Here is an 11,815-nt window from a genome sequence, read left to right on the forward strand (position 1 = left end):
ATTGCTCCCGATGCTGTGCATTGGTGTGTGACTGTGTGTAAATGCTTAGTTTACATTCTGGCCAGCAGTTGGCACCTTGCATGGCAGCCCCTGCCATCAGTGTATGAATGTGTGTGAATGGGGTGAGTGTAGCATGTAGTTTACGTGTTTAGTGTAGAGTGTTCGAAAGGCTAGAAAGGCACTATATAAGTACAGTCCATTTACCATTTACCATTTTCTGCTGTTCTGTCTTTATACTTCTGTTTTTGTGATTTGTACAGGTGATATTGGTGGTCAGATGGGTCTGTTCATTGGAGCCAGCATCCTCACCATCCTAGAGCTGTTTGATTATGCTTATGAGGTAAGTTCCTGTTTTCACACTTTTATTCCCGTCAAAACATCTAATTACACCCACACATCACTCCTCTACAGGCTCTCACGGTTGATGCTGGTGCAGTAAACTTAAATAGCTTTTGTTTTGGGTGTTTCAGTGAAGAGTTAGAGCATTGACCATGAAAAGCTGACAACAGAAACAATGTCACTGATACAAAAAGTAGATAAGAGCTGGATTTACTTCAGAGCCGACTGAATGTGTGATGGTACTTTTTCATTACCTTTGCTCTACTGTGTGCCCCTCTTCAGAGCTTCTCATGCTGTTTTCAGCTGCACAGGGTTCTGACAAGTACATAATAGTCTTCGCCTCCCTTAGGGTTTTTGAAATACACAGGAAAAGTAATTTTCAACAGATTTTTTTTTTTTTTTTAATGGCCATAATGGAGTATTGGGGAAAAGAAAACCATGATGTCGCTGTCATAAGCAGTTTACAGGTTTCATGCTGAAAATAGTTGTGATGGTTACTTTTGAGTTAAAAGTTCCCATACAGTTAATAATCACAAGTCTCTCTGACTTTTATTTCCCGATCTGCAGGTGGTGAAAGACAGACTACTGGATTTACTGAGCAGAGAGGATGAGGAGGAGAGTCATGGAGAGGATGTGGTAAGAGCGGCCTTTAACCTTTCACTGTCAGTCTTTTTTTTTCAGAGGGCAGTATGTAAGTGGAGCTTGTAAATTCAGCGAAATTTCACTTACTCTGATCGTTCATTTCAAACCTTGTTAAATCTCTACTCCTCAATGCAAGCATGTAGAAAGAGCACACTAGCAAATTTAAGACTGTGTTCAGGCTGACAGTAGAGATGCCAATTTGGCAGACAAAGCTCTGCTCTTTGAGGGAGCTCTCAAAGAATCAGCAGTAAGGACTCTGCTGGGAGCAACTAATCCCCCCTGAACAAACACGTTCATGAACATCAAATCTTAGTTAAATCAACAATACCATAAGCTACCGTGCATTGGGAAGGTTGAGATGGTGGAGTCGGCTGCAGCAGCAAACAGCATTTGCATGAAAGTATCTGCAGAGCAGTCAGTGCGAAGTGTCAGGTTATTATGGTCACTGTGCACACCAGAATATTGCTGGACATTTTAAGACAGCTGGTAGTTGAGCTGCAGTGAATAAGCCACTGATGGCGAGGCATTAATGAAGCAGCTGTCAATTCGGTGGCAATACCCTGTTGGATAAGGACCCGGCATTGTTTGATGTACATTGTGACTGTTGTCAACCTTAACGTAGCCTCACCCCTTGCACACTATTTTCCAGGACAAAAATAAATTCACTTAAATTTCATCACTGAAATCACTTTGAGTTCAATTTTAAAGAACTTTGACACACGTTTAACATGGTGACCAACTGCGAACCTTTGCACCGCTTAGCATTGTTCTAAACTCAGGAAGTTACTGTATCATATTACAATAGTTTTATACAACATGCTTTGCTCTGAATATAAACTGCTCGATTAGAGTTATGGTGTACAGAAGTCAATAATTAAACATACTCTTTAATAAAACTTTTTATCCTGTTAACGATCAAGCTATTGTGACTCGGTAGTGCTAGTATGTTACCGGCTAGTTAGCATGGTAGTGATTAGCTTACCAGCCAAAGTAGCCTGGCAATAGGCTTCACATATAGTCACCACGTCACCAGAACACGTATTTCACATAGATGCCCAAAGGAATTTTGCTTTGCCAGCCTCGCCGACTCTCCCTATCTTTTTTCCTAGAGTTCCTGTGACCCGGTGGCAAACCACTCAGAGTCCATCAGCCACACTGTGACAGTCCCCCTACAGACAACGCTGGGCACCCTGGAGGAGATTGCCTGCTGAGGCCCTCCCCCCTTCCCCTGAGAGCCACACACGTCCAGAGGCTCACTCCACTGGGTGGCACTACATCCACTGTTAGGGCATCCTGCAGGACCTTAACAGGGGAGGGGAGGAGATGAGGACAAAAACAGGGGCTGGTCAAAGGACAGCGCTGCGCTCTGTCACACCGCCCTGTCTGAGGCACTAATGGGGATTAAGGAGCTGTCGGCTGGACTTATCGGCCCTCTCTGTCACCCTGCACTGTACTGTGGTGGGAGGGTGGCCTCCGCTGAGCCAGACCTCCACATACACGCAAACAGAAAATCAGAGACTGGGTGGGGCGACTACCCACAAAGGGGGCTCATCCCTGTGCAGCATATCTATGTAACAAACACATTCATACGTCGGTCACTGCCAAATGAACTGTACAGAATTGGTTTTGAACTGTCCAAACTGCATGCGTCGATCTATCTTGCTCTCTTTGCTGATGCATACGCTGGACTGCAGTGTTGCTTTACTGTACATGTGTGCCATTTGTCTCTCTATCTGCAGGACAGGCCTGTGACAAGGGCCCAGGTGAGATATCGAACTTCGAATGTACAGATTGAACTTATGGTTGTTTAAAATCATAGTTCAGATATGACCAATTCTTTGAAAATCTATTCTATTCTTTATCATTTGTTTGTTAATTATCTTGCAGGGGAAGGGGTTGGTGATGTATGAGAATTACTGAGGGGGGGAAAAAACAACTGAACATTTTGCTTTGTTTACAGAAAATCGAGTGAAATCTCAACATTTTGCAGCCCGCACTTTGCTTCTTATTTTTTTTCAACTGTCAGTCTCAGTTTAATCAGTTTACTAAAAGGCATGTTTGCTATGTGACTCCTGGGGTGCTAAGCTGTTTGCTAGAGACATCTTTAAAGGGATGTCATACTCTTACTGTTAATTTATGTGAATAAATGACTGGCTTCTGGCTGCTGCACCTCACCACTGCACCCAGCTAAGTGAGGTAGAATCTGAATTTATTCGTCTGCCAGACAGCAAGCCGTGTACAAAACACTGCAGCAAAAGAATATGCCCAGGGTGTTGTTAAACCATTACTTCATTAAGCGAATTTCAGGGTCATATCAGGGCATCAATTTGTCCTTCACCAAAAATATCCCCAGTCTTGACAATTGAAAAAAAATTTCCTGATTAAAAAAATCATTACAAAAGCACCATGCGGAGGATTCAGCCAACATTTTTTAGGGGACAGTGTCTGCTGTGTTATGGTGTAAATATCTGTGTTTTTCTTCTCATAAAAACGGGTACTACGCAGACATGCCTGAAGCAGATCTAATTTAAAAAACCTTTGGTAAAACATCAACTCCAGGTCCAGAAGTGACAACATATTTGTCAGATTTTTTTCATGATGTTACTCAATCTGCAGCTCTCAGCAGGTGAGAGTGTTCTGTAACAGGCTGTAGCATTTTGGGGTAGTTGAATGTCATGCTAAAAATGGGGGACACACTTTGCTATGAGGTAGGCATCCTTTCCAAAACAGGTTTAGCTGAATCTTCAGTGTCCTCAGAAGCAGTTACAGTTACATATATGTGGCTTTACACCAAAAGCTTTTGTGAGACCATGTGGGAGATTTAGTGTTTTCTAATTATAGTCCGTGATCATCCTAGCATGGTCTCTGTCATCATGCTAATGTACATTACAGGTAGGAATGAATTCAAGTGCTTTGTGAGACTGTTTGAATTATGATTTCCCATCTGTGGCTCAACCTGCTGTCTCTGTGTACTATCTCATGTTGTGGCTTCAGACGAACACAATCCTCAGCCGACCTGCAGGGGTGTGAGACAAATGTGTCTCGCTCTCTTCTGACGGTGGCAACACTGGCTGTTTCTTCTCTCTACTTTGGCTTCAATTGTTATCGCAGGACAGCGTTTTCTCATTTTGTGATGCAGCATACAGTGTGTGTTTTTAATGTGAAACAATTAAATTAAAAAATTGTTTTGCAATGGTGGCGTCCTGTTGTGGTAAGGCTAAGCAAGCACAGTTTGTATTGCACCTTTCAACACAAGGCAATTGCAAACTGCTTTACATAAGACATGATATAAAAGAAAAACACAAGGCAATATAACAAGACTAACCCCAAAATTCCACAGGGTACGGGCATGATCAGCTCTGGGCACGGGCGCAGCCAGAAGTCCAGACAATGCGTGTGATTGTACCCGAGGCGTCTATGGTCCGCAGAGAATACACGGCTGGTCTATTTTGGCGCGACCCACCTGTGTCAAGCAACACAGAGCAAATCGCACTGCCAGGAAGTCAGACACAGAAATGGCATAGAGGATCTGCTCAGTTTACAAAATAAAATACCTTGTGCAGATTCCGGATTGAATTGCATGATGGAGCCAAACTTTGTAGCCAAACTTTACGTAACGTCGTAAAGCCGTGCTTCCTAAAATTTCATCTACATCTGACATGGCTGCTCACCAAAAGTGAAGCCAAAACATATGATCACCCCCTGGTGGCTGGCTGAAGTATAGGTCATAAAGCATGTTACAAGATGGGACATGGGCCAAGAGTAAAAAATCAAAGCACACATGAAATACAATTTTCCAAAATATGGTTTCTGTCAATTTAGGTAGTTCTTATCACGCTGATGTATGTTCAAGGGTTATTTTTCCTGATAAGTTAATTAGTTATTTGATTTTAAAAGTGGGTTTTATGTCTTTCATTATCTCAATATCATCATGCAAAACCCAATCACTACTGCACATGCTCTTGCTTCAAATGATCACCAGTGCAAGATTGCTGCAAGTATTTAGGATATTTTGGCTTCATTTTGGTACTCTGGGAGGAAGAGGAGATGCGTCGTCTATTTTTATATGTCGATGGGCTGTACTAGCACAGCTATGCTTTGAGCTAAATACTAATGTCAGCATGCTAACATGTGGCAGGTCAAATTTACCATGATCACCATCTTGTAAGCATGCCAACATTTGCTAATTAACACTAAACACAATTTGCAACTGAGGCGGATGGGAATGTCATCGGTTTTGCAGGAATTTGGTCATAAACCAAAGTATTGGACAAATCAAAAAGTTTGACCTCATGTCAACCTGGTGGTGGAACTAGAGGAAAAGCCAAATGTCATGGCAATCCATCCAATAGATATTTCAGTCCATACAAAAAGTGTTGGACTGACAGACAAACCTGACTGGAGCACTGATCGTGGCTAAATAGAATTAAAAGAAATTGAAAGTGGAACATATAAATTCAAATTTATGAATCTCAAATTGAATAAAACAGACTGAACAGAAAAATAAAAAGTTACATTGCAGTAAGAGATATAAATAAGTAGCCCCCAAATTTAATGTAATAAAATGCATTGAATGGAAGAGTTTTACAGTCTTCTCTAAGGAGTGTGCAGCCTTATAGTCGTCCTCAGTCCATGTGTCATTTCCTGGGAGGTTTCGACAGTAACCTATGAAGTGACTTAGGGACAGCCTCAATTTTTATAAGTGGGGGCTGGGAAGAATGCAGAGAGTGAGCCGATACAAAGGACCGGTCCACTCCTGCAAAAAGAACTAAAGAGTAGCAAGCCACGTTGGATCAAATGTACAGCTTGGCAAGGTGCAATTTTCCTCTGACATCTGTGCTACATGCTCTTAATATTGGTTGAAGTGTTCTCCCATTCAGCCTTAAATGATTACAGCAGCTTGGACAATGGAGGAGTCACGCCATAGCAGCAGAAAAATCCGCTTGAAACATGCTTTAGCTTGCCGGTCGGGTTTTATTAGGCATAGCTACTCTTAAGAAAATCCAACAGCAGTAGCAGTGAGAACTGAGAGCTCAGAGAGTGCTATATCTGTCCTTTCTCATGGCTACACATTTGTTCCTTTAATTCAGTCTAATAATACTTTTGATTGTATTAGTTATTTAATGTACAGTACTGTGGGCAGAGGGCTTGTCCTCATAGGAACTTTCAGTTTAATTCAACTTCAGAGCATAGCAGCAGTTACAATTTTCGAGTTAACTATTGTAGAACATGATCCCCGGTTTTAGTTTATTTATATTAATATTCTACACATTGCCAGAGACTCTTATCTGGAAGCTGCTGCAGGCTGGGTTCAGCCTCAGTTCAGTCTCAGTTCATTTAGCAGATATTTAGGCAGAGGAAATTGCCTGCAGGTCAGCCATAGAGCATCAGCAGCTCCTTGTAAACATAGAGGTTGCCTTGGTAGATTTGAAACTCACACACAACAGAGGCACAAGTACTTAAAAGAGCATTGTATAAACTATAAGAACAAATACTTCAGAGCCTTTAAGTGGAAACAATTCCATGTGCAAAAGCAAGAAAAGAAAAACATTGACAAAAGGGGAGCTGGAGTGTGTAACTAATATAATAGCCCAGCAAGTTCGTGTAAGAAAAATCTATCAGGTTGGTCTTTTAATTCAATTTTTTCAGTTTTGAGTGTCAAATGCAAAGATATGCAAAGATAGCTCTGCTTTATCCACTTTGCATTACTCATGTGTAACCTTTCACTTTATTAAGTTGCACCTCGCTTCACCCTCAGCTTCGTAGCGTGTAGGAGAAACTACAGTGGTTGTGAAACATGCAAAACAAATGCACAAACAACCCTATCTATAACCAGTGTTTGATTTGTCCATCCTGGGCTACTGTAGAAACATGGCGGTTCAACATGGCGGACTCCACGGAAGGTGACCTGCGGCATCTGTAGATAAAATCTGCTCATTGTGTGGGAACGAAAACATGACTCCTGTATTCAGGTTATTCAGGTTATTATACACTAATGAAAACACACCTATGAATATTATATCCCATTTGTGCCAATACGTCCTCCTAAATTTTACACACTGGACCTTAAACTGGGGGACCACTTACAACATGGTGACAATTTCTCTTTGCATACTGTACAGGAACTACAGCTGCTGTATGTACCATGACATGACTGAATATTATGATTACCAATTTGGCCATACAGGCACAACAGTATGCACAGCCAAAAAATGACAATACGTTTGCATACTCACTTATCCAAAGATGAAGTATCTCTTGCAAATGACATTTTAATACTTAAGGTTCTGAATGGAAAAGAGAGCTGCTTATTAGCCTTAAAAGGGAAGCTTATTGGGGCCGACATACTAAACTGTACTTCTGCAAAACTGGACACACAGGGTTAGGTAACGTTGCTGCATGCGATTCAAGGATTTACATTTTCATCTTGGAGGCTCAGCAAACACACAGAGCAAATAAATGGCTAGCGTTACTGCACTGCTCCCACCCTGTCCCCGAGCTGTGCCGTTCAGTTGTGTCCCCACACACAAAGCTGCACATTTTCACTCCAATAATCTGTTAACGCTAGCTAGCCAGCTGATGTAGTAGCGAACAGGTCGGTGGAAGCCAGTGCACACGGGTCACAGGGTGTTTAACATTACCGCCAGAGTAAATCTCATACAGCCTTTTCCATTCACAGCGGCCAACTTAGCATGGCTAGCATTAGCTGGCGGCAAGTTGCTGCTGTCAGTGCGTGTCAGCAGCAAGCTAGACCCTAACCACACACACACACACACACACACAAAACTAGCTGCCAGACGACGTAACACGCAAGACAGACGCGAAGCCATGCACATATCGACCGACAACACACCGACTCAGTGAGTTCAAATGTGTTGGTTAACGTTGCTGCGCCAGCTAGCATGAATGTTACCGACCCCAAATTCATTTGGTCCGCAGGCTGTCTTGGAGTTTGTTGCTGTGGAGAGATTTCGGCTTGAATTTGAGGGAGAAGCGATGCATTTAAACCCAGAGTCGGTGACAGGAGCAATAATTGCCTCCACCCTACAATACCGAAAAGTGGTAAGCAAATGATGAGTAACTAACAGCAAGTAAAGTGTCGTTGTCCTTACCTGGATGGGAGATGTCTTGAGACGTGACAGCAGCATTCATATTAAGTTGCCTCGAGCATGCGCAGTGCGTCCGGTCCCTGTCAGTGAGAGTGCTGCTGCTGGAGCTGCAGAAAGGGGCTCAGGTGGGTTGGTTAAACATACACTGTTTACAGCCACTGCACTGTGTACTCTGGTCATTCATAGGAGTAGAAGAAGTTCTTTTTTTCTCTTCTGTGAATGAAGAAAAGCAGGTAGGTTATAGGCTATTACACATACTGTAGTCATTATGTGCTCTACATATTAATATAAACTAACCACTTATAGACCTATCACATACAAATATCTGCACTTTAATAAAATGTGCAGACTAGAGTATTACAGGAATGTCACAAGATGTTAAAAACCCCAAAAATATAATGTCCTATTGTTTACCCAACACAAATATTAGCCTATTCCTTATGGCTTAGCCTGCTTGCAGAACCCAACTTACACTGCTGTGACCACATAGAGGTTGCCTGACAGATCACAGTATCTGATTTGTCTTGTTTTCTTACAGACATGCTCTGTGAAATAAGTGAAGGCACTGGGACAGGACAGGAAGTACCCTAGCAAGGGCAACAAACCCTGCCTTTGTCCTGTACTCAAAGCAACCGCCCAACACATGACAGTTATTACTGATAATTTAATTGTGGAAGCATCATTGCCTTCCACAACAACTCAGGGTAAAATGTTGTTTCGGCCTCGTCCTGTCCCTCTTAAACACAGCTGATGTTTTTCATGTCCTCATTTACTGTGACCTTCTTAGTACTGCGATAGTGAAGAAAAAGTGCGCCTTAGCTAGAAAATTTGTGACATTTAAAAATCTTCAACTCTGACATCCGGATAACATCTGTAATAATACTTAATTTCTTTTAAAACTTTGTCTATTCTTCCTTTTTTTTTGTTTGCTAAATCTCAAACTGTACCAGACACTTTTATAACATGAGACCATCTACTGTGAGTTTATACAACAGAATCAAATCTTAAAACAAGGGTTGTCTATATGCTGATGTGTGATGTGTAGGTAATCTTTCAGCCTTTGCCAAAGATTTAGCAGCATTTGGCTGGAAGCTGGAGTTAGTTTCCCACCCAAAATAATAAAAGATAAATCCATCAACATCTCAGCACCCATTATACTGCAACGTATTAGACTTCTTCATGATATTGATTGTGTTTTGTTTTGTTTTGTTCACTGTAAACAGCTTGTGCTGATCTATTTGGCACTATAGAAGACATAAATCATGTCACATGAGGTAAGCAGAGCATCCTAATCTGCAGGAACTCTTCCTGACAATTCATATTTCATTTGTGTCCATAATATGTGGGTCAGACTGAGACATACTCATATTCTCCCCAGACAGTGTGTCTGTATGCATGCGTGTTTTGGTTATGGGAAGTTGGTTTGTGTACTGTATCTGTGAGTGGGTAGTGATTATTAAGAAAAATTGATGGAAAATGAGAAAAAACATTAGTGAGTAGAAAGAATTGTCAGCGAGTGTGTACGTGTGTGTATTAGTGTGTGTGAGAGAGAGAGGGAGAAAGAGAGAGGGAGAAAGAGAGAGGGAGACAGAGAGAGAGAGAGAGAGAGAGAGAGGAAGAGAGAGAGACAGATGGGTGTAAAGCCAGTAAGCCTTTAGGTCTTAGCTTATGGAGGTTTATGCTCATCAAATCCTTTTGCTCCCACACACTGTGTGACATCACTCCAGTCCCACCCCATCCTCCTGTCTCACACACGCATACACACATTAGTGCACACAGACACGCTCGACATAGACACAAGACTGGCAGTATATGACCAGGCCCTGACACAAGAACATGGCTTTAAACAGTTTACTTTAAAATGTGCGATTGTACTGAACTCAGCAACTCTCACCAACTGTCCTTGAACAAGGTACTAAATCTGCAACCGTTCCAGTTGCAGTGAAGCTACTTTTCTTGACTTTTATCATTGTGAATTGAATACCTTTGTGGTTTGATTTTGTATTTTGTTTTGTCAGACAAATTAGAAAAAATTAACAAGCAAAAAATGAGCGAAAACACAACATGATGGGAGTGTTAAATTAGTTTATTAATAACACAATCAATAGATAAATGTAGGTCGTTTTTAACTGTAGGTCGCAGTCAACAAACTGTAGATGAGTTATATAGTATTCAACTCAACTAGGAGGAACTCATTGTCAAATGTGGTTTGATCGGTTTGCCGCCTGCATTTGACCTGGTAAACCTCCACTCAGCAGGTTTATCTACACTGACATGGAGGAGCATGGAGGTGCTGTCAGCCAATCAGGATTCAGTGTTGGTGCTGCTTGCGTATTTAAGAAATTGGTACACTAACTGGTTCCTAGCAACACCATGTGTCAGCTGACTGAGCAAGAAAATCCTTGCCTGAGTGACATATGTGTCCTATCTATGTCTGTCCAAATGGGATGTTGTTAATTACTTAAATGGTGTGGAAACTTTTGGCATGCTGTATGGCACTGTGATCTGTAGTCCTCCTAATTACTGTTGCATGCTTATTCTCATGATCAGAGGCAAACTTTAAACAGATCACAATACTATTTTTGTTTCCCTCATCATTTTTTTTTCTTTAACTCTTTTGAATGACTAAATACTGTCTGTCTCCTAAAAACATCTCAGTCATCAAGTCATGTTATACCAATGAAAACATATCTTCAAAAATGTTTTAGTTTTTTAGTTTCCCAATTAAAGACTTTTAACTTTCAACCACGAGTACTCGGAGTTTGATTTTTTCCAGTGCTTAGGAATTTGTAGTTAAGCTGTATTTCCTTTTGTTACTCACATTCCAGTTCAAGTTCTGTCCTACTTAAATACCTTGGCAGTGTAGTGCCCTCTTCAGGTACGTGAGACTGATCTGATCTGAAGTTAACCTGTGTTTTTTTTCCACTTGTTGCTAATAGGTGATTTTAGTGCCTTGTCACCATAAGTGCAAGTTTTCTAGTATGAATGAATAAACCAGCAATTTGACAAAAAAAACTGTTGATTTTTAGTGACATATAGTTGTCAAAAATGTAAAATGTTAATCCAATCCTTTTGATAACTTAGTACAATTTCCAAAATGAAACTTTCAAAGAAATAACTGAATTCCTGTTTTATTTGACAACTGCAATTGTGCTAATACAATAAGTCAGAATTAAAACTTTACTTAACAACTTTTAATTGTTGTATAAAGTTTCCACTGCGTATTTTCATGTGTCTATTATATTGCCTACTATTGTTACTGTCATTAAATTTCTACTGTCTTTTGTCTGCATTGTGCCATTCAGTGCCAGAGGTTTTCACCATTTGAGCTATTTAAATTAGCTCTCTGCTTGAGTATCAATTCACAACCAAGGCTTAAGTCTAGCCAGCAAGACTGAAAGAAACTGTGTCACCCAATAGCGTGGGCTCCATTGTATCTGTGAAAGGCCTAAGCAGCACTCTGGGTATTGTTTTCTTTAAAGGGGAGTCAGGTTACCTTGACAACTGCAAGATGCCTACCCATAGGCCCATAGGAGAGAGAAAAGGCATGGCCAGAGAAGGAGGGAAAGAAAGCGAAAAGAGACAAAAAAGGAGGCAAGATACTTCACAGCCCCAACTTTATTTCCTTTTTTTTTAGCTTGTGTGTTTTGAAAACAGGCTCGATGGTTGCCAGTGGGTTGGGACAGAGACCCAAGGAGGTGAGGATGTGTGTGTGTCTGTGTGTG

The 11,815-nt window shown here is 41.2% G+C and overlaps 1 protein-coding gene across 2 annotated transcripts in view; it reads left to right on the forward strand.

Moving 5' to 3' along the window:
- Positions 1-4,121, forward strand: part of asic2 (acid-sensing (proton-gated) ion channel 2) — a 327,047-nt gene extending 322,926 nt beyond the window's left edge. For both annotated transcript variants that reach the window (XM_035655802.1, XM_035655801.1), the window contains exons 8-10: positions 261-340; positions 907-975; positions 2,091-4,121. In XM_035655802.1, the coding sequence (XP_035511695.1) occupies positions 261-340; positions 907-975; positions 2,091-2,192 (251 nt within the window). In that variant the 3' untranslated portion in view covers positions 2,193-4,121. The remainder of the gene's footprint in view (positions 1-260; positions 341-906; positions 976-2,090) is intronic.
- The last annotated feature ends 7,694 nt before the right edge of the window (positions 4,122-11,815 follow it).

The sequence above is a fragment of the Morone saxatilis genome, unplaced genomic scaffold (genome assembly GCF_004916995.1).
Source record: "Morone saxatilis isolate NCDOM2014 unplaced genomic scaffold, NCSU_SB_2.0 Contig14, whole genome shotgun sequence".
Lineage (NCBI taxonomy): Eukaryota > Metazoa > Chordata > Actinopteri > Moronidae > Morone > Morone saxatilis.